Source organism: Oryx dammah, unplaced genomic scaffold (genome assembly GCF_014754425.2).
Source record: "Oryx dammah isolate SB20612 unplaced genomic scaffold, SCBI_Odam_1.1 HiC_scaffold_28, whole genome shotgun sequence".
NCBI lineage: Eukaryota > Metazoa > Chordata > Mammalia > Artiodactyla > Bovidae > Oryx > Oryx dammah.
In genome coordinates, this window is record NW_024070212.1 from 104,607,512 (window position 1) to 104,631,415 (window position 23,904).

The window sequence follows — 23,904 nt, forward strand, 5'->3', positions numbered from 1 at the left end:
TATCTAATTATCCAAAGAGCCCAGATGTACAGCATCTGGGGCTATGCTCAGACATCAACTTCAGCTCTTCAAACCTGTGACAGACAATGAATTCCAGAATGGAGGAAGTTAGGCCATTTGGGAAACAATGACTTTAAAAACCTGGGCTTTTACATGTAAATCTCAGCTCTTTGTTGAATATAGAAAATAAAGTAATTCACAGTAGAAGGGAAAATAGGAGGAATCTGTGTAAGCTAGAAATAACACTGTAGGAAGAAAAACACGCCTTATTAAAAAATCTTAAAGCGAGAATCTACTATTCCTGAAATACTAGCATGTATAAATAGATAAAGAACAAGGAGAAATCATGCAAATAGAAAAGTAATAGAACCAATACTGGATTCTATCAAGAAATGAGAATTTTTTTTAAAAAGAATTTAAAAAAAGAAATAAGAATATATGACAAATCAGGTTAAATTAAAATGAACTTATATCATTTGTAAAGTGTTAAGTCTGAGTTAGAAATAAAGGCCAGCAATCACCTCGTCTACTCTTCCTCTCATGTAACAGAAGTGACAGCCACCGCCCCAGCACTCAACACGATGGACCTATGTCATTAATAGGGCCACACCTGGGAAGTCACCCAGTAGGAGGAGAGAGAAGCTCACCAGTTTGATGCCCGAGAGGACCTCCAGCAGAGAGATCAGGTTATGGCCATCCCTCAGGTCTTCATAAAGGTCATTTATGTGCTTGCGGACCTGCGCATGAGAGCAAAACAAGACTGATTTTTATTTGATCTTGAATTATTTTATTATCCACACAAGTTCTTATGGTTCTACGTAAACACAAATTAAAGAATCTGAAACTAAAAACAATAAATGATTCAGGAATATTCAGGTTGGAATACAATACATCTGAGATGGTAACACTTAACAGAGGCTTATATGTATTTTTTTTAATTGAGGCCAGATCTATTACATACGCCAGTCAACCCTGAATGATATTCCATAGTTTGGCCAAGTCTTGATCATCCCAAAACATCTCAGGAATTATTATGGACAAAAATATGATACAACAGCCAGTGATGGACACAAGAGACCCGTCAGAGTCAGTACAGCCCTCCAGAGGGCTACAGAGGAAATTAAAACGCTAGACACTCAGTGTTCCATGGGGTGTAGCTTTAATTTAACCCCTTTTTTTACCCAATACTTATAAACAAATAAATAGTGAATTTGAGAATTCTTTTCCTTTAGGGAAAAATAATTCTAATTTTGTAACTGAAACTATGAAAAAACAAATAGCACTTTAGAAAAATGCGTGGGTAATGTCAAACACTAAATGCTTTAGATGTTATCTCACCTACCCCTAACATCTGTAAGGTGGGCATTATTATATTACACATTATCACTATTATTATTATATTATGCCTATTTTACATATGAGGAAATGAGGCACAAAGAGGTTAAGTAACTTGCCCTAAGGTCAAAACTAAGTGGAAAAACTGACCTCAGTTTCATCTTTCTGATTTTAGCCTTTGCCATTACTACAAGGCTTTGTAATCAGCCATAATCTCATTCTATTTATTTAATCCAAACAACTGCCCTGTGAAGTTCCTATTTCATAAGAGAAACTTCCTATTTTATAAGAAAAACTGAGGAAGCTAAGGCTCTGAGAAGTTATGGTCACACAACTTTAGGACGTGGCCATTATGACTAATTCATTCCAAGTCTAGTGACAACTTCATTGAGGGTTGCACAAACAGAATCAGAAGACTAGTGGAAATTATAAGAAGGAAGACCCTTTACAATATACATAACTTTATAGGCAACAAGAGAAAGGGTTACTCTAGAAGTAGTGGCTTTCTAGGCACTGGAGTTTTTCAAGCAAGGGCTGGGATACTGGGATGTCTACATTCACATGGAAGCATGAACTATAAGTCTTTCCGACTGTAATATTCTAGCATTCAAAACTGAGACTCTGAAAAGACAAAGGCTGGAAACATCTTGGTGGACTTCCTAGAAGAGAAAGGGCTTGAAGGGTTAGAAAATGTTTGATAGAAAGAAAGAGGATGGGAAAATCACATAAGACTGCAAAGCAGGAGGGTGGAAATGTGAAGGATGTACATGTTTATACCTGTACGTGAAGGGCTAAGAAGCTGACACACAGATAACCCAATCGGAGAAAATAGTTCATTACCAATTGAATAACAGCTTTCAAACCTTTAAAGAATATTTACCTTTTTTTGTGATATTGACAATGACATGATACACTTTTTAGTTTAATCTTCAATATTAACATTTTCTCCCTCACTTTCTTAAGTTTAGACAATAAATGAAGCAATACATTTAGCTCAGACTTGTACCACTTATTCATTTCCATGGTGTAAATACTCTTGCCATGTTGGCGAGAGATGCAGAGCAGCACACCAGTACAGAGTATTTCCACCAGAAAGAGACAGCAGACATAATTAACCTCAAGAGCACAGATGATGATAATGTAGTGAAGCATCTAAGAAGGAATCAATTTTGAGTATTTATTACCTTCATTTTAAATATAACTTATGTGTAAGCTTATATAAAATTTAATTTATCATCATGGCTGTGCTTAGAAAATAGCTCACAAGACTCCCGAACATTCGCTATTCGGCTCTCACAAGGCCACAAAAGCTGGCTCTGACGTACGGGTGGCTCTAAAGTCTTAAGACTCCTCCCTCAAGTGGGGCCAAGGGGTCAGGCTTGGGGCCTGGGACAACCCCAGCGCCCCACTCACGGAAGTTAGCAGGTCAGAAGGCTTGGAAAGGGAGTTGGTTCTGAAAAGTGCAGTTTTAAATATGTTGAGTATAACACGACAGCAAAGGAGCTACAAATGGGAATGTTCTTGAAGCAGCTGGAAATGCCAGAATCCAATCCGGGTCAGCTGAGAACTCGAGTTCAGAAGTCATATGCACTGAGGTGCTAGCTAACACATGGGAAATGCTGGGCCTTCTGGGTTGGGGCAACAAGAAAAAAACAAGAGTGCTAAGGACTGAGCCTAAGGGAATAGCCGAAATTAGAAGGCAGGAGATGGGAAAGCACTCAGCAAAGGACAGGGCGGTGGGGGAAAGGCAGCAGAAGAGCCAGGCAACAAACAAGGAAGGAAAACTGAGGAAGAGCTCATCACCGTGTCCAATGCTACAGGACAAGGAGGGTGAAGACTAAGAAACAGTTTCTGAGTTTTCCTACAAATCAGAGGGCTTTTGTGAGAATACTTTTCTAGAAAGTGGGGGGATGGAAATCAGATCACAAACAAATAAAAGACTTTTAAAAGTCAGAAATTATTTAATAGTTGATATTAAGGGTTAAGAAGAGAAGAGACAACAATGAGCAATTTATTTTTGGCAGCTAAGACCTGAATACAGGGTATAAAAATCGGGAGTGGTCAAGGAGTAATTATTTAAATAAATTATATAGGGCTGTGAACCAGATGAGATCATGTTCTCAGTGGGACACCAAACATCACAGAGTGCTGAACAGAAAAAGGAGGCCCTTAAAGTGTAAAGGTCAGTTTTACATCAGAGCTCCAATATTTCCTTCTAAAAATTCCAGTTAAGTTTTACACCTGTGAACAGTAAAGTTGAACCTTACAAGAAATTCAGATGAGAACTAGTTTACTAAGTTTCTCAGTCTTTGTGTGACTATAATAACTAAGTACCTATGGAAAACAGCAGAGAGGTATAGACAGAAGTAATGGGGGAGGTGAGTGCAGTGATATTTTTTCCCCTTAGAGAATTTTCAGCAGAGAACAGTTGTCTGTTTCTGAAGTGCACTGGACAGAGCTCTGTCAAGACATGGATAAAGAACTAGCTAACATTTACTAGTGCTTTTACATCAGAAAAGTTTCAGATGCAGAGGTGAGATTTTGGAGGGCTCAGCTAACATACCAAGATCATACAGCTAGTAAATGACCAGGCCAATCAAATCCAGGTCTCCCCCATTCTAAAGTCTTTACCTCTTTTGTACATACTGGGTTGTCTCTAAAGTTTTCCACAAATCTCTCAAGAGAAAGTCCGGTGGACTGAGTACCAGAAGTATGAGGGGCAGCCAGCTAGGGCCAAGAGTGCTTAGGAGCCATCCACAGGTATGCTTCTTTCCAGCAATCATGCCACTCTGTTAACAAGATGCACGCAAAACTTCAACTGTCCAGGTCCCTGCCTGTTTGTAGTCCCTGTGAAAATCACCATCAAAACTGGTCCTTTAGAAATCTCCAAGGAATATATACAAATGGCTAACAAACTCATGAGAAGATGCTCAGTATCAGTAGCCATAAGGAAAATGTAAATCAAACTACAGACAGACACCACTTCACACTGACTAGAATGGCTATAATCAAAAAGACAAATAATAAGTGCTGGTGAAGCTACAGAGAAACTGGAACCCTCATAACACTCCTAGTGAGAATATAAAATGGTGCAGCTGCTTTGGAAAACAGCCTGATAGTTCCTTAAATGGCGAAACACAAGTTACCGTATGACTCAGTAATTCCACTCCTAGGTATATATTCAAAAGAATTAAAAACATATGTTCAGAAAAAAATAATTTGTACATGAATGAATGTTCATAGCAGCATTCTTTGTTCATATTAGCCAAAGGCTGAAAATAACCCAAATGCCTACATATTACACCATGAGCAAGAAACCAGTTACAAACAACCACACGTTGTATGATTCCATTTACGTGCGATGTTCAGAATCAGCAAACCTATAGAGACAGATAATAAATTGCCTAGGTGGTTGCCTAGGGCAGGGGAAGGAATGGAGAGGTGTTTAGGGATAATGATTAAAGGATACAGGGTTTCTTTAGGGGGGGTGAGGAAAATAAATGTTCTAAAAGTGTGGTGATGGCTGCACAATTTTGAATATAATAAAAGTCATTAAAAAAAAAGTCATTGAACTGTATACTTTAAATGTGTGATATGTAAACTAAATCTCAACATAGCTATTTTAAAAAATTAATGAATGACTAAATTGTCAGACAAGGCCAATCCTCCCCGATCATCATGCATTCGTAAACCAAGGAAAGCTCTGCTCTCCCAATTTTTAAAAGATTGGCTTGAGGGTATGAAAAAATAAACAGCTTCCCCCAATTTCTGAGCGGCTTTAGCAAAGGGAATAAATTGCACTTAAGTGCTTGGTATCAGAATCTGAGCTCAAAGGGACTTTAAAGATGACTTAATGCTGACATTCTCAGTTTACAGATGAGAAATGCATTGTCTAGAGAAGTTACACAGCTGTGTAAAATCATTTAGCTGGAAAGTGTCAGATCACTGTCTCTTGACTCTGTGTTCACTGCTTTTTCCCTTCACAAGGCTTCTATGATGCCTGCAGGGTAGAAACAACATACTAACAACATTATTAAATTATAAGAGGTTCCCCCAAAAGAACCAAGGATTGTCCTGTAGTAGTCTTTAATACCCGCAGAAAGCCTGATCTGGCAAAGTTTTGCTCAAAGACTCACTCTTAAAAGAAACACAAGTAGCTCAGTTTCCTTGATCCACACTATGTTGCAGAGCAATATATAAGTCAGAGGAGAGAGCTTTAAAGAGAAGAGTATGTTGTTTACTCTCATTTATACTTACTAAGGGCTTCCCAGGTGGTGATAGTGGTAAAGAACCTGCCTGCCAGTGCAGGAGACATAAGAGATGGGAGTTCAATCCCTGAGTTGGGAAGATCCCCTCTAAGAGGAAATGGTAACCCGCTCCAGCATTCTTACCTGGAGAATCCCATGGACAGAGGAGCCTGACAGTCTACGGTCCTCAAGGTCGCACAGAATCAGACATGACTGAAGTGACTTAGCACACATACTTATTAAAAGATACAGGGAAAATGAGAGTGAGCCTAGTAACTTCAGATGCATTTCTGAATTTATAGATTTCTCAGCCATAAAAGGGAAAATTCCATTTTGATTCAACAGCCAAATTTATCCTCCAGGAAAAGCCTAACACTAAAAAAGCAGATTATAGTTGTCGTAAGTTAATGTTTGGTTTTGTTGTTGTTCTGGTTTTTTTTGGCGGGTGGGGAAGAGAGGGTCATAGACTTCTGGAGAGAACTGTGCTCAAATGCAGGGAATAAGAATGGGGGCTGGGAATCTCTGCTGAAATAAATAGAGTATGATGTGGGAGTAAAATGTGAGGCTCCTTGCAGATAACAATTCTATGTCTCTTGTTTTGAGAGTTCCTTAAGCTTTGAGGAATCTGACAGTGATATGAGCCAACTCTGATTAACAAAGATTCTCTGAGGATGAGGATGACTGTAAAGTCCCCCAAGGGTAGCTTTATTTCACAGGCAGGCACTAATGCTCAGGGAGTAGAGAATCCAAGTTCAAACGTAGAACTGAATCCTTCAGTGGGGGTTGAAATGCACTGAGGGTGAAAGCAAGCCCTGAGAACTCAGGTCTAGGCAGAGCTGGTCACAAGCCACCACCCTATGGTCACAGCTGGGCAACAAAGCAAACACTCCTCTCCTGAGCAGCACGACTCCGTCAGTCTCCCACCTAAATCGCACTCCACTGCCAGGCTCCTTCCGACCTTTCCCACAGACATGAACAAGCGAAGAGGTGTGAAAGTAAAATGCAGTGTGGAGGGAGCAGCAAGCTGTCCCATATGGCCGCGATACAAAGGCCGCACAGGAAGGGCGCCTGGAACCACTAGCTAGAGAGCCTCAAACAAGCAGAAAAGATTGAGACCATCAGTAAAAACTTGGGAGTTAAAACCTTTTGCTGGTTTTCTGTAAGTCTTAAGTGAAATCCCAGGAAAGCCAATGGCTTCTAGATTGCATACATGAAAAAAAAGTAGAAAGGACGATTCCATTTGTTAGATTAAATGCTTTCCTTCCTTTCTACCCACTAACCTCTGCAGTCCATAGAAACTGACCAGAGAAAGCTCATGCTCTCTGTTCTGTCTTACCCTCTCAGCCTTTCTTGAAGTTCTTTTTAGGGAGATATATCTATACTTTATAAGCTGCCAGGACCCAGAGAAATAGCAGGGATAATGCAAATAAAAACCTCAGTTAAAATTCTAGATCTTTCTTTCTGATGGCTCTGGTGTGCGAAGAGAACTCTTCGATCTGTAGGACTTGCATTCTCCCTTAGGTGATCTGTATGTATATTTCAGGAGCTTACATTCTTAAATCTCTTTTAAGATTGGACCAACAGTATTCTCAGCTAATAAAGAGGAATGAATTAGCTTATTCAATAATGAACTGTTTCCTAAAGAGATATCTGGGAATCCAAGAGATTAGGTTATAACCAAATCTACAACTTGAGGGCTTGGTTGCTTTGATCTTACATCAGTCTGCCTGCCAGTGGCAACACTAATGTGGTTCATGTGTACTTGGGGAGCAAGGCAAAGGATGCTTGAGCTACAAAAAATAGATTTTGATCCATAATTCTCAGCCCAAAGTTCAAAGACAGCCAGCGTGGAGCAACGATTCTGATGAGCAGTGAAGCTCTGTGAAATACCCCAAGGTGAGAAAATGCCATTGGAATTGTAAGGCTGGGGGAATAGGAAGAGATGAAAAATCGCCAGGGATTTAAGTAAAGCTCTGGCTGGCCTCCAACTGCATGTGTTTGTCTCGTTTCTCCCCGCCTTGAGCCTCCTGTCATCACACAGCACTGAGGCCGAGGCCCAACAGGCAACAGCAGCTACAAGTGAAGGGCGGGGAACCAGAGCATTTGTACTGAGCCACAAAGTTTAGGGGGACAAGCCTGGAGAAGGAACAATTCAGTTTCTCCAAATCTTAAGAGATGAGGTATGAAAACAGAGCAAGACAGGGGCATCTTGAATAGAAACAACAAGTCATTTTGGTCAGAAGACGCGTGATTGGTCTTTAGCTCCATCCTTCACTAGCTGCATGATCTTGGAAAAGTCACTTCATCCTTCTAATTCTCAGCTTCTTCAGCAGTTACACTGAAAGGATAAAACACCTTTACACCCTTCAGGGTTACTGTAAGGATCAAGTCAGATTAGAATATGCTTTGTTAGCTAAAAGGGCTACTGAACTGTTATCCACTCCAGGGAACAAATCCTTACGGAATGCTTCTCATGCTCCTGGTGCAGGACTTGGATGAGACAGCAGCACAGTGAGCCCCTAGGAGCAGAGGACACCAAGGTGTGAACACACACCCATCTCTTCAAAGTGGTGTGGAACAGAGATGGAGCTGCAACAGTCACAGGGATGGAGGCCAGGGTCTCAGGAAGGGGATACTGGACCTGGGCCTTGAAGAGTAAGTGGATGACGGCCAGGCAGCAGAGGTCAAGACACGCCTTCAAGGGAGAGAGAAATGAACAAGCGGAGAGGTGTGAAAGTGCACCGAGTTTAGAAAGCGGAGACTGGTTTCCTATGGCTGTCGCGCAGGCTACAGAGGGGAGACTGCCTGGCTGGAAACGGGCTGTGAAGGGCTCTGCACCCTGACAGATTGATCTGTCACCAAATGAGAGGCAACTGGTAAATGCTGAAGAAATTAAGAGGAAAACGGCAGGTTTTTTTTTTCTCCCTCTCCCTTTCCCTTCCTTCTTTGTCCTGACTAAAAAAATAGGACACAACATCAACCTTCAAATTGCAGTCTGGGAGAATGACAGCTGCTGCAGCTGCTGTAACAGAAGTATGTAAGGAGGACAGAGAGGACACCCAGGAAAGGGCGTCGATTCCATGAGGGAGAGTCAGGGAAACATTTACCAAGGGGAGTGATGGTGGTGGTGTCCAGGCAGAAGAGAGTTGGGGAAGGTAGTCCAAGCAGAGGGTGCCCCAGGAGCAAAGATACAGAGTCATAAAGAACGTGCCAAACAGTTCAGCAAGAGTGTAAGGTCCAAGGGGAATGTGACACTGTGAGCCCGCAGAGGTGGGCACACCAGCACCAGGACTGCAGAGGTGAAGAGTGCAGGTGCTAGACGTTAGGTTGCCTGAATTCTAGTGTTTTAATTCTACTTCTTTCTAGTGCTGTGACCTTGAACAGGCTGTTTAGCCTCTCTAAACCTCATTGATAAAATGGGACTATGAACAGAATCTATAGTATAAGGTCACTGAAGAATTAAAGCAGATGACCCATGTAAAGGGCTTAGTACAGAAAGTATGATGTACACTAAGCACTTGATAAATTACTACCATCATCATCACGTTTGTTCTTACAGAAAACTTTATTAGGAAACTATTATAGTGGCCAAGTCAAGAGAAGAGGCCCTGGACTAGGGCAGAGAAGAGAAATCAGATGCAAGCATCCTTCTGAGTTGGAAGTGACTGACTGGAGTTGGCGGCAGGGAGCGATGATGGCAGGACTAAACATAGTATGAGTCCAGGTTCCTAACTTGGATAGCTAGGTACATGAATGAAAATACTGAGCACTTCGGGAGGTACTGAATACAGGATATGTCTGGGTAACATCCAGATGACTGTGTCAAGGACACTATTGAGATACGGGTCTCTGGCTTAGGAAAGAACACAGAGAAAGGCTCTATCATTACCTCCTGATCTAAATCTTGTATTAAGAGTTTGAAAACCAACCTCACCTGCAGTTAAAAAAGTGACCTAAGGAGCTATGTCTGATTTATGTAAGCATCTCCCAGGCCACAGTTCACTGAAATACATCGACAGACCCCCTAACCCACAGAGGAAAAGAAAACCCCAGCCACCCAGACTGTTCGTGTTTGTGTCTTTAGAATCATGTGGCTGCAGGGGTTTACACCACCATTTGAGGGACAACCACCACGGCTCACACACAAGCAAAAGCAAGGAGTGCAGAGAACTGAATGTAGAAGACACACAGAGAGAAAGAAAAATGAAAAAACAAAGAGCTCGTAAACAGAGAAGACAGCAGCTGCCTAGTGAAGTACAGTTTTCATAAAGTTCAGATGCATCCAGGCACCAGACTCTGGAGATCACCCCTATCCCTCTCTACGTGTGATTCCTTGCATTCTATGCAAACAGAATGATCCCTGCGGCTAACACAGATGAGACTGCCAAGAATACAGAGAACAAAACAAGAAAATGGTCAAGGTTAGGGGACGTCAACATGGAGGACAAGAAGCCAGTGAAAGAGGCAGGAGCATTCATGGAGGGAAGCGGTAACTTGGGAAAAAGCAGTGTCCTGGAAGGCAACATAAGAGAGGGCTTTAAAGAAGCAGTGAGTTAGTCAATACTATCAAATGCTACAAAGAAATCAAATGAGAGAAAGATAAAACCACTGGAAACAGCAATTAAGAGGTCCCTGGTGATCTTTCACAGAGCAGCAATTATTCATAACTCAAAATTACCTGAGTTGAGTAATTACTATAACTTAAAAACTTTGTATTCAAATCTGACGGTCATATTAGTCGTACTGTTTATCCTTAGGTAGGTAATATGTCTCCGCCTTGGGTTTTCCTCTTTTTTAAAATAATGATATGATCTCCCTCCAACCCTAGCCATTTTGCTCTGTATTTTAATCTGCATGGGGGTTAAACATGTCTATACGTACTAAAAAGTTCACTAAACTGATCATTTAATACTTGCACACTTTAAGAGAGAACAAGATTCCCTCTGACCCATCCTTACACAGTAATCAGATTAAAAAATTTAAAACAAAATAGGGGCTTATAAAATAGTATGTAAGGTTTGATGCAAAGCATTCTTGGAATCTCAGGAATCACCCCATGGTATCCTCAACATCAGCCTTCTTAGGTAATGGAGTTTCTTCACCAAGAAACTCATCCATGAAAGTTTCCACACTATTAGGGCTATGTTAGATATTTATTTATTTATTTATTTATTTTTAAGAAAGAAAAGAAAAACAGGCATGCATCCCCATCAACTGGACCCTGCGGCCAGCAACGTGAACCATTTGGGAGGGAGGCCTGATGGGTTTAGGCCAGGGGCACCCGCGAGGGGTCCTACCTTCATGAGGTGCTTGTTGGCCCACTTGGTGAACGTCTTCTTCTGCACTCGGTCCCGTTCATCTGTGAGGAGACAAGGAGAAGGCGCCGGCTTAGCGCTGCCTGGCGCCACGTGCCCCAGCCTCTGCCTTGCCCACACCCAGCCTCTCCAGCACAGTGGAGGCGGCTTCTTCAGCCTGAGAGACAGCGTCTTGCTGTGGGGAAGGTTCGGTCTCTCTGAATTTCCTCTTCTGTCCCTTTACACATTAGACAGAATCACATGCCTCAAGAATCATGTCACCGCAAAGTCTCCTTCGCATCCTAACTCTCCAGGGAGGGCACTGATTCCTGGCACCCCCACCCCACCCCCAGCAAGCTCCAAAAATCCAAAGCTGTGAAGACCCCTGGCAGGAGGGCGGAGTGGCCTTGGCCCTGGGACACCCAGTGCTGAGGTTACATTTCACCCTCCACACACGGGCCTCCTGATCAATGCTCTCCTCCCTCCCCCTCCTGCCCCCTCCTCTCCTAGAACTCCCTCACTCCAGCTTCCTCCCCAGCCTTGCCAACCAAGCTCTCAAAGCTGCCCACTAGGCCCTGCTGCAATCTCTCCTCCCCTCCCTCCCTTCTCCAAGCCTTACACGCCCCATTTTTTCTTCGGAGAATTCTGCTCCATTCTGACTTTGTTCACCTCTCCAACAGAAACGTGACTGTCGACACTCGACAATGACTGCATCGCAGAGGCCTGGTCACGGGGAGGACTCACTTTCTCCCACCACTGCCACCTCCAGACCACTGACCCTTCAGGTCTGTTCCTCTTCTATTTATTTGGAGCCCTTTCCCTCCACTGTATCATTCTGTTCGAATCATCCCTGCTTTCATCGACCATTCCCTTGCTGCAGGCACCCCTCCACGTGGCAAATCTACCTTAACCTCCCCCAACAACGTGGTTCAATGGGTATTCTCTGACGTCATCCTCAAATTATTTCAACATATGTGTGGACAATGCATATGAGCCTGCTTGGCTCCACTGACCTTCATCTTCGATCCATAGCCAGCCACCACCATGCCACTTCCTAGGCCTCATTCCTTCTCCAAACATAGCCACTCAGCAGGCATCGTCACCGATCTTTCCTATCTCCTCCTCCCTTTCAACCTTCAATCACTCTCTTCTTACTTTATCCTATTTATTAAGAACATCTAAGATTATCCCAGTCTGTGCCAGACAACATGATTAAGCAAGTCAAAGCTGTTGTCAGGAGTACCCCAGGGACTCTTCACCTCCCTAATCTTCTACTACTACTTTCACTAGGACAATCCCCAAGCCACGATGACCACTCCTTCATTTCTTCTCAACTAAGAGAAATTTCAGAAGTAGCAGAATTATGTAAATCTGACTCACTAGTAACTCACACCAACTTCAATTAGGTTTTCTTTCCCTACTGCCCAGTTATTCCCTTCTTACTGATACCCAGGTAAAAGCCACACAAGCACTGGTCCACCACTTCCAGGTGGATGCCCATCTTCTTACTTCTCTGAATCGATAGCCATCCAAGTAAGTTCTCCTTCATCCGTCTCTAACCTTACCCTCACCTCTTCCTTTCCAGTCTCTGAATCGATAGCCATCCAGTAAGCGCTCCTCCAATTGTCACTAACCTTACCTTCACCTCCTTTCCGGCTTTGTTTGTAGGAAACAGTGATCTTTTCCTACTACAGACCATGGAAGTTAGGAATTACAATGCATTTGTCTAATTCCTTGCAGATTTGCAAATCCCCTCAACAACAATCATTTTGTTCAGAGTTGAAAGGTCTGTCCAAATCTTGCATACGTCTACAATATTATTGAAGCTTAAAACTTAATAGAGAATTCTTCATAAGCAACATATACTAATTAAAGTTCCATAAACTGTCATAATCTGCATCCTTATAAATTCTACCTATTGGGACTCCTTAGGAACTGTTGAAACTTTTTAAAAGTCTAATCTAATTTTCCCTTCATAGAGGCCTGCAAGTATTTAAGTCAGAATTTTTATTAGATTTGACCACTGTCATTCCAACATATTTTGATCATCTGGTCTTTTCAGATGCTGATTTAGTTACCTGACCTCTTCATAATCCTTTCCAAGCTTGTGTCAGAGTCAGCTTGCAGCTATAATCTCATCTAAATCACTGACATTTACATTCTTTTCACAGCAAGCTACTTTCTTCCTCTCCACTTCTCGAAATGCTATTTAAAATCCAGCTCATTCATTCACTCATTTATTCTTTGAATAGGTCTTAGTAAGGAGCTAGCTGTTTGGAATAGCCTGTATTATACAAAGTCACAGTCCCTACCTTTAAAAGAGATGACAGTCTGGCAGAAAGAAGAAATACCTTCCATGTGGCTGTAACAGAGGTAAGCATAGAGTGCTCAAGAACATGAGAGAAGCAGTTAAGCCTCTCTGAGTACAGGAGGGACACACAGGAGGCTAGTGAACGTCTCCAGGTGGGTGACTCTACTAAACTTTAAAACATGGTTACAAGCTAGTCAGAAAGAGAAGGGAAGGGGCAAGGCTACGAGAAGTTCCACCTAGTGCAAAGTAACGGAGATAGGAAGGAGCTCCTGTTCAGACACCTGCACAGAATTAACGGGAGCTGAAAGACAGGATGTGTATTAGGTGGTGGTGACACTTAAAACTGGACAGAATGGCATGAGTCAAATCATGGCCTTTCATGAAAGCTGCTGCTGCCACTGCTGCTAAGTCACTTCAATCATGTCCAAAACTCTGTGCGACCCCATAGACGGCAGCCCACCAGGCTCCCAGAATACTGGAGTGGGTTGCCAATTTCTCCTCCAGTGCATGAAAGTGGAAAGTGAAAGTGAAGTCGCTCAGTCATGTTCGACACTTAGCGACCCCATGGACTGCAGCCCACCAGGCTCCTCCATCCATGAGATTTTCCAGGCAAGAGGACCGGAGTGGGGTGCCATTGCCTTCTCCACGACAAGCTAAGGAGTCTAAACTTTATCACCAAGAAACTGGTAAGGGAAGATAAGAGAACATATTAAAAGATTTTAAACAGGAGAATGACATGGTGAGATTGGTGTTTGAGAAACGTTACTCTGGCAGCCTTTCCCGACAATCCCACGTCTCAACAGTTTCTTTGTTCTCCAAATTTTTATGGTATCTACTATGCTAATGACTCAATCTGTATTTATATAATTATATAAATTCTAAACTTTGAATAACCTTATTGTTACTCATCAATAAGATCATTAACTCCCTGAGGAAAGACATCATGCTTTATGTTTTTACATCTACCATAGCTGCTAACATCTAAAGCTTGACATAATAAGACCTAAAATAAATTCTTCCACTTATCTGAATTGAGAGTCAGCTTTTTAGCTATTGGAAGAGTAACTGATGAGAAAACCATCTGGTTTCCCTAGTGCACTATCCCCATGGGAAGGCTTGGGAGGCGAACAGAATAACTATGGGTAGAAAATAAAGAAGATGCAATCGTGTTAACCACACCTCCAGGTCTAAAGGATACGAGGCCGTGAACTAAAAAGAAATCACACGAATCCACCTCTTCAAAATATTGGCAAGTTTAAAAGGAAATTTACTAACTTTTTCTTTTCCATCTATGTAGTGTTTAACCTATTATAGCAAACATGTATTCCTTTTATAATAAAAGAAAACTTGTGTCTTCAGAGTGGTAACTCTGTAATGTTAGAAACAGCCTATTTTTGGTTATAAAGCTCATCAGTAGAGCAAGGCAGAGTAGACCTGGCACTGGTGAAAATTCAGAGCTTTTACTCAGCTTCAACAGTGTTCTCCTAGACAGCATGTTCAAAAGCAGAGACGTTACTTTGCCAACAAAGGTCCGTCTAGTCAAGGCTATGGTTTCTCCTGTGGTCATGGATGGATGTGAGAGTTGGACTGTGAAGAAAGCTGAGCACCGAAGAATGGATGCTTTTGAACTGTGGTGTTGGAGAAGATTCTTGAGAGTCCCTTGGACGGCAAGGAGATCCAACCAGTCCATCCTAAAGCAGATCAGTCCTGGGTGTTCATTGGAAGGACTGATGCTAAAGCTGAAACTCCAGTACTTTGGCCACCTCATGCGAAGAGTTGACTCATTGGAAAAGACTCTGATGCTGGAAGGGATTGGGGGCAGGAGGAGAAGGGGACGACAGAGGATGAGATGGCTGGATGGCATCACCGACTCGATGGACGTGAGTTTGAGTGAACTCCGGGAGTTGGTGATGGACAGGGAGGCCTGGCGTGCTGCAATTCATGGGGTCACAAAGAATTGGACATGACTGAGCGACTGAACTGAATATTGTTTTCCATTATGTTTGCATGTTCCTGCCAACAGGCGATACTTATTGGGATACTGGAGTTTTCGCACATTGGATTGGGCTTTTTTTTTTTTTTCATTTTGGCTATACCATGCAGTTTGCACGATCTTATGTCACCGACTTGGGCCCCAGCAGTGGAAGTGCCAAGCCCTAATGACTGGACTGCCAGGGAAATCCCTAGACTCTTACAAGAAATAAATTTCTTGATTGGCCAACATGTGATTAGAAGACTGGCTAAAGAAACACACAGAATGACATCAAAACCAAGTCACCCTTAAGAGTCCTGCTCACTGTCTCATATCTTTTAGACATGAAGATGCTATTAACACAATTGAGTCTTAAATTTTACTACCCACAGTTATGCTGTTCACCTACCAAGCCCTCCCACGGGGATAATGCACTAGGGAAAAGTGGATGGCCTCACATCAGTCATGCTTTGAATAGCTAGAAACCTGACTTTCAATTCAGAGGGAAGAGGTCCAAGTACTTATTCTGAATATAATTACTAAAAGCAACATGATTCAAGTCCTCCCAAGACCAGCTAGCCTGCTTAGAGCTGAGCTATAAGTTCCTCAGAAAAAGGTTTTATATAACAATCTTGTCCCAAAGCTGGAGGATGCTTTTTTAGGATACTATGTTGCAGACCAAACAATTACATGAACATTCTCTCCTGACTTAAGCATTAGGATAAGAGGACACCAATATGCAGTGCCTGGAATTTAACATCTTAATATTTCAGCAAGGAAATTCATTAGGGAAGTCAAACAACTCAATTACATAGACCTTCAGAATACTCCAAACAGCTCAGACTTCAAAAGTTTCTAATAAGTTTTAGGTTTGATTCCCCACACATAAATCCTTCATTTAATTCCAGGCCCAGCAAAGATCTTTCTACCTAACACTGGAGATAAAAGTTTAAGAAGATATGTTTATATGAGAAGAAAACAGTCAATCAGAACAAAGGTGATGTTACTTTTAAAAGCTTCTTGTAAATTCAGCTCCACCAAAGGCTATGAACTGACAACAAAGAACCCAACAGCCTCCTGGGAAATTCTTAGACTGAACTTATGGAGGCACCAACTAGTCATGTGAGGGTTACTCAGTTAGAAAGGTTTAATACTCGTGTCCAACTTTATTAAGACACCAAGCTACCAATACCTACCCTAACTTTCTTAATTTTAGTGTCACTGGCAGAGTCCCTCCTTGCTACCTAGGCAAGTCCGTCCCCCTGAAATGTGGATCCCACGTCTTCCCTTCTCCTTGAGAAGCTTATTCCAACCATCCCTGCCTAGCTTGTATACCTTTACCTACTCTTCTCCTTTCTTCTCGGCTACATGAACAAGTGTGAAGACAATGCTCACCATTTCCACTTTCTCATCCCCCTGCTTCACTACATGACCTGGCTTCTAGCCCCACAAATTCATAGAAACTGCTCTGCACACAGTCACCTACCTGCCAACCCAGAAGACAATGCTGACCTTTCCTTTACCTTTTAAACCCCCTCTCCCTCTTGGATCTGAGACTCCATTCTGCCCTGGTTTCCTCCTTCCCCTTTGATTATTCCTCATTTGCTCACTCCTTAAATGTTCACTCATCCTTAGCCCTCTTTCCTTTTCATTCCATATTACAGCTTCTTAAGATATCCATGGGCCTAAAGGTCCATAAGTGGGTTTGGAGGGGGTGGGGTCATAAGCCACCTGAAATTGCAGGCAAAATTGCTGGTGTTACGTACATTATGGGATGAAAAAAACAAAACAAAAAACCTATAGACTTTCAAAAAAATAAATAAATAAGAGTTGTTCTTTACATTCTCCCAAAATGATTTGCTCTACCCATGGTTTCAACTGTAACCTATGCACTGACAATTCCCAAATTCATTATGTTTAGTTCAGTACTTTATCCTAAATACCATTCTCATATGTCCAACTGACTCCTAAAACTTTCATGCTCATTTCAAGCTCAACTTGCCTAAAAATGAACTCTTATCTCTCTCCCTGCTTCTAATAGGTTTCCCTGCTATATATAATCCATTTGTAGTGGTCTGAATATCTATGCCCTCCTAAAATTCATATCCTAAAATCATACTCCCAGTGTGATATGACAGAATCAGAAGGTGAAGCCTTGGGGAAGTGATTAGGTCGTAAGGGTGGAGCTCTATAGATGGAACTAGTGTCCTTACGAAAGGGACCCCGGAGCTCTTCCATGCCCACTCCGTCATGAAGGAGCAGTGAGAAGACAGCCAGCTGTCTAGGAACCAGGAAGAGGTCCTGACAAGACACCACATCAGTAGGCGCCTTGACCATGGACTGACCCACCTCTAGAACAGCGAGAAATCAATGTCTGCTGTTTAAGCCACTGAGTCTATGGTTTTGTTACAGCAGCCCAAAGGTAGCTCAGCGGTACCAAATCTGTTTGATCCCTGGATCAGGAAGAGCCCCTGGAGAAGGAAATGGCAACCCACTCCAGTATTCTTACGTGGAGAATTCCAAGGACAGAGGAGCCTGGCAGGCTATACAGTCCACGGGGTAGCAAAGAGTCAGACACGACTTAGTAACTCAATAACAAACGGACTAAGACAGCTCCTCCTCAAGGCTGCCAGCAACCTTTTTCACAAGAATGATCTTACTGTCACGTTAAAATCCTTCAGTGACTCCTTTCATCCTCCTAATAATAAAACAGCTAACATTTATCGACAATCTACTTATATGTCAAGTACCTTACATTTATTGTTCCCAGTACTCAACAACCCTGTGAAAGTGAAAGTGAAGTTGCTCAATCGTGTCCAACTCTTTGTGACCCCATGGACTGTAGCCTACTGGGCTCCTCCGTCCATGAATCTCCAGGTGAGAATACTGGAGTGGGTTGCCATTTCCTCCTCCAGGGGATCTTTCCAACCTAGGGATCAAACCTGGGTCTCCCGCATTGCAGGTAGATGCTTTAACCTCTGAGCCACCAGGGAAGCTTCAACAACCATGAAAGGCATTATTTTACTGGAAAGATAAAGCTCATAGAGGCTTGCCCAAGATCACAAGCTAAGTCTGAACCCAGCTCTACTGGATTGTAAAGCCTGATAGCTGCATTCAGGATAACATTTAAACTTTTCAGCTTGAGATCTAAGACCTCTTATGATGTAGCCACTTTTCCCTCTCCAACCTTTCATAAAAACTCTAATTTCCAGCTTTGGTGAATGTATAGTTCTGTTTAGTCGCTCAGTCACGTTCAACTCTTCGTGACCCCATGGACTGCAGCACGCCAAGCCTCCCTGTCCATCACCAACTCCCGGAGTTTACTCAAACTCACGTCCACTGAGTCAGTGATGCCATCCAACCATCTCATCCTCTGTCGTCCCCTTCTCCTCCTGCCTTCAGTCTTTCTCAGCATCAGGGTCTTTTCAAATGAGTCAGCTCCTCGCATCAGGTGGCCAAAGTATTGAAGTTTCAGCTTCAGCATCAGTCCTTCCAATGATATTCAGGACTGATTTCCTTTAGGATGGAGTGGTTGGATCTCCTTGCAGTCCAAGGGACTCTCAAGAATCTTCTCCAACACCACAGTTCAAAAGCATCAATTCTTAAGCACTTGGCTTTCTTTATAGTCCAACTCTCACATCCATACACGACTGTTAGGACCAAACGGAAGCCAGGACAGACTCAGGGGGAGGCTAGGCCGGAGAAAAGCTGAGGCTCTGGGAACTCCCACAGGCAGTGTAGCTCGACCAATCAGAAAAATCCCCATAGCCCCCGCCTGCGCCAGACCCAAGCCAATCCAGATAGGGATGCGAGGTTTAAAAGTCCCGCGCGCGGGTATGGTTTAACCAATCAGCTATGCTGTTACAAAAACAAAGAACCGTCTGTATAAAAGTATATGTGATTCAGAGCTCAGGGCCTTTGTCAGATTCCACTGTGCTGGATGAAACCTAGGCCCTGGCTCGAGCTGGTAATAAACCCCTTTATGCTTTTGCATTGCTGTGGACGTCTTATTCTCTCAGTTTTGGGGACTCGGACTCTGGGCATAACAACGACTACTGGAAAAACCATAGCCTTGATGAGATGGACCTTTGTTGTGAATGTGCAACTGTCCCCAAATGAGGCATGTGCTCTTATACCCTCCAGGCTTTGCATTTACTGTTCTCTCTGTGTGGAAGACAGCTCCGGGCTTCCGCAACTATTCATTCTTCAGCATTCAACTTAACTATCACCTCCTCCATCCCTTACACACATGAGTTGAGGTCATCTCCCTCTTGTGCTTATTACAAGGTATCATAGTTTGCTTATCCATCTGTCCTGTTGTACTCAGAACAACTTGAGGATAGGTCAGAAACGAAAGCCTGCATTTGAGGCACAAGGTTCTGTGTTCTGTTCCAACATAGCCTACAATAGCCCCAGTGCATTGTGAATCACGAAAAAAACAAATGAGAGAAAAGCCTCTGCTTATTTTCCTGAGGGCCACAGAAAAATTACAAGTGGTTCAAGAAGCCCAAGAAGCACCAACCACCTGGAATTCTAAAACTGAGACACGTGAGCTGACAAAAAGGGAAATAAATATGTAGAAAGCTGGGATCAGCCTGTCCCCTGACCATATGAGGTCAACCTAGTGGCAGAGACCAATATGTATTAATAAATAAATAATTAACAATAACACCAAGCAAACAGATACCAGATACAAGCTGCACAAAATTGTGCGGATAAACAGAGTTGATTAATTCTGATGGAGATAGGAGAAGAGTTCATGAAAGGCGTGGTATTTGAAGTAAACCTGGGATGACAAGTATGATTTTGGCAGCCCAAAAAGAGGTTAAGGAATTCCAAAGAATAAGCTTGAGCAGTGACTTGCAGAGTACACAGGATATGCTGGAGGGCATGGTGTGGCTACACACACAGAAACTAGTAAAGTGCCCTGAGATCACATCACTCCAGAGCTGGAATAAGGAGCATGTTAATACTTTCAGTAGATAAAGGATACCACTGAAATTTCCTGAACCAGAGTGTTCTGGGAAGATTAGCCTGGCAGTGGACTGAAGACCAGACTGCAGCAGAGAAACACTAAAAGGCAGAAGCAACTAGAGGCCTACTGTGTGCAACAGACCAAGAGAGAACCCACAGCATGAATAGTGCTGAGGTGAAAGGGAAAGTGAAGTCGCTCAGCCGTGTCCGACTCTTTGCGACCCCGTGGACTGTAGCCCACCAGGCTCCTCTGCCCATGGGATTCTCCAGGCAAGAATACTGGAGTGGGTTGCCATTTCCTTCTCCAGGGAACCTTCCCAACCCAGGGATTGAACCCAGGTCTCCTGCATTGCAGGCAGACACTGTAACCTCTGAGCCACCAGGGAAGCCCAGTGCTGAGGTAGTGGGAATACAAAAAGGCAGGCAGAGCCCCACACAAGGCAGAGGAAGAAACAACAGCCTTTAGCTACTGACTAGCTGTTAAAGAAAGGGACAGTGGAAGATAATCCTGAAGTTTCTAGTCACAGCAACTGGGAGGAGTGGTACCTTGAGATAAGGAAAACAGAAGGCACAGATTGGGTTGGGTAAAGTAACTGATGAAAATTCTTAAAGAGATGAGAATACCAGACCATCTGACCTGCCTCCTGCAAAACCTGTATACAGGTCAAGAAGCAATGGTTAGAACTGGACATGGAACAACAGACTGGTTCCAAATCAGGAAAGGAGTACATCAAGGCTGTATATTGTCACCCTGCTTATTTAACTTATATGCAGAGTACATCATGAGAAAACACCAGACTGGATGAAGCACAAACAGGAATCAAGATTGCCAGGAGAAATATCAATAACCTCAGATATGCAGATGATAATACCACCCTTATGGTAGGAAGTGAAGAGGAAGTTAAGAGCCTCTTGATGAAGGTGAAAGAGAGTGAAAAAGCTGGCTTAAAACTCAACATTCAAAAAACTAAGATCATGGCATCTGCTCCCATCACTCCATGGCAAATAGATAGGGAAACGATGGAAAAAAGTGACAGTTTATTTTCTTAGGCTCCAAAATCACTGCAGATGATGACTGCAGCTATGAAATGAAAAGATGCTTGCTCCTTGGAAGAAAAACTATGACCAACCTAGACAGCATATTAAAAAGCAGAAACATTACTTTGCCAACAAAGGTCCCTATAGTCAAAGCTATGGTTTTTCCAGTAGTCATGTATGGATGTGAGAGTTGGACCATAAAGAAAGCTGAACACCGAAGAAATGATGCTTTTGAACTGTGGTGTTGCTCTTGAGAGTCCCTTGGACAGCAAGGAGATCAAACCAGTCAATCCTAAAGGAAATCAGTCCTAAATATTCATTGGAAGGACTGATGCTGAAACTAAAGCTCCAAAACTTTGGCCACCTGATGCAAAGAGCTGACTCATTCGAAAAGACCCTGATGCTGGGAAAGATTGAAAGCAAGAGAAGGGGATGACAGAGGATGAGATGATAGGATGGCATCACTGACTCGAAGGACACGAGTGAGCAAGCTCCGGAAGATGGTGGAGGACAGGGAAGCCTGGCATGCTGCAGTCCATGGAGTCGCAAAGATTCAGACATGACTGAGCAGCTAACTGAACAACAACAAAGCAGAAGAAACATGAGGTGTCAGCAGACCCTTCTTGCAGACAGTTGGAACCTTAGATCTAGAGTTCAGAAGAGCAGGCAGAACTAAGGATACAGATTTGATGCTAACAGTTGATAGCTGAGGCTGCAGCAAGTAGAACCGCTAACCTATTTCAAGTTTTCCTAAATCACCACTTTGCTCATACTACCCCTTTATTCAAAATCCTTTAGTTGCTCTCAGAAGACCATAGGCTCAAGTCTACGTCCTTTGTTTCTGTTGTCCATTACACCCCTCTGAAATTCAATTCCAGTTTTTACTTACTATGTGTTAGGTGATTGGGAGAAATAAAGATAAGACATGGTCACTGACCTGAAGGAATTTACAATCTATCTACTCTTCCAACTTTATCTTTAGACTCTCCACTGCAACCATTCTGATCTCAGTTTCCAAACATACCTTGCACATTCTTGCCTTTGTTCACCCATTTCCCCCTAGTGGAATATCTACCCTCCTCTAATTTAGAGCCTACGTACAAGGTCCAGCTGAAGTCTCATTTCTTCCTTTAAACCCTTCTGGCTATCCCAGCCACCTTTGGATGCCTGTGTTTGTTTAATTTACTTGGCACCAAGTGTACAAAATCTACTGCTAGACATCTTTACATGCAAATCCCATTTCTCTATCTGAACTTTAGCCCCTTGGAGTCAAGAATTATGTTTTAAAATTTCTTTAAATAGCCAACATTTAGGACAACAGCAAGCACTTGGGAATACTCATTCATTTAACAATATATACTACGTGAGAGCCCACTATGTGCCGTTACATCTATATGGATACTTTATGATCAGACTAAGACATATTCTCAAATGATAATTGAAAGACTTTACAGCAGGGAGCAGAGATCTCCATTTGGATGCCCTTTCCACAGTCACACCTTTTCTAAATTCTTCCTGCCACATCTAGACAGAGGAAACTTCACACCACTTAATGTGAACTCAAAGAAAATGGGCTAAAATGAAGATCAAGTGATTAAAATGTGCTTAGCAGTAATACAGAATGGCACCAGCCTTATAAAATGATTCCTTTCCCTAGAAGTATGCAAGCCAACTTTGGGAGCTAAGAATGACTTGGATATTTATTGTATCTATTCTCTGTCAGGCACTGTACAAGGCCTGTCTCATTTAGTATTTGACTTAATCTTCACAATTCTATCAAGCACATATTATTTATCTTCATTTCATAGTTCAAATTGAGGTTCAGAGACACTTATAAAAATTTGCCTGATGTCACATGGTTAGTGAGTAATAGAAGTGAACTTCAAATCCAAGTCTAAAATGGACTTTTAACTACCAAACTCTACTACCACTGTGAAATTATTAGAAGGCAACACAACACAGTCCTATATAATGAAGGGAAGAGGAGACGTGCAAACTATAACTACACCAGGGATACATAAAAGGCATCAGTCACCAAAGGTTGGTGAAGACTCAGAATGTCTCAGTGAGGACTGAGACTTGGGAATTTAGGGAAGTGATAACTAGAGACTTCAGGGAAAAATTAAAATTTTCATGTTGTTTCTAAGGAAAATCTGAACTTTGTTACTGATAATTCTTTGCGCTACTGGGAATCAGAGAGTACAAGGCAGAAAGGCAAAAGTTAGGTAATGAAACAAGCCAGGACTAAGCCTGGTGGCAAAAGAAAAGAGTCACAGAAATGAAAGGAAAGGCTTAAAAGGAGAATGGGAGAATGAGAAAAGCATAATAGCTTCTAGAGTCTTTAATGGAACGCCACAATCAGAAAAAATAAAATACTTCACAGTTTCAAAGAGATACAGGGTTTGGACTTCTTTGGTGGTCCGGTGGTTAGGAATCCACCTTCCAATTCAGGGGACATGGGTTTGATCCCTGGTTCAGAAAGATTCCGCATTCCACGGGCAAACAAGCCACAATTACAGAATCCCACATGCTTCAGGGCCAGTGCTCCACGACAAGACAAGTCACCACTATGAGCAGCCCAAGTACCGCAACTAGAGAGTAGCCTCCACTTGCTGCAACTTGAGAAAGCCCATTCGCAGCAGCGAAGAACCAGCACATCCTAAAATAAGTAAACGAAGAAATGCAGGGGTTAACAATCCTCAAAAAACCATCTTAAAGATGATTAAATTGAAG

General features: G+C 42.6%; 1 protein-coding gene across 10 annotated transcripts in view; it reads right to left on the bottom strand.

The window, feature by feature from the left end:
• Positions 1 to 23,904, bottom strand: part of MACF1 (microtubule actin crosslinking factor 1) — a 336,445-nt gene that overhangs the window by 199,551 nt on the left and 112,990 nt on the right. For all 10 annotated transcript variants that reach the window (XM_040231602.1, XM_040231599.1, XM_040231601.1 and 7 more), the window contains exons 2-3: positions 10,880 to 10,941; positions 648 to 737 (exon numbers count right to left, since the gene is read on the bottom strand). In XM_040231602.1, coding sequence (XP_040087536.1) covers positions 648 to 737; positions 10,880 to 10,941 — 152 coding nt within the window. The remainder of the gene's footprint in view (positions 1 to 647; positions 738 to 10,879; positions 10,942 to 23,904) is intronic.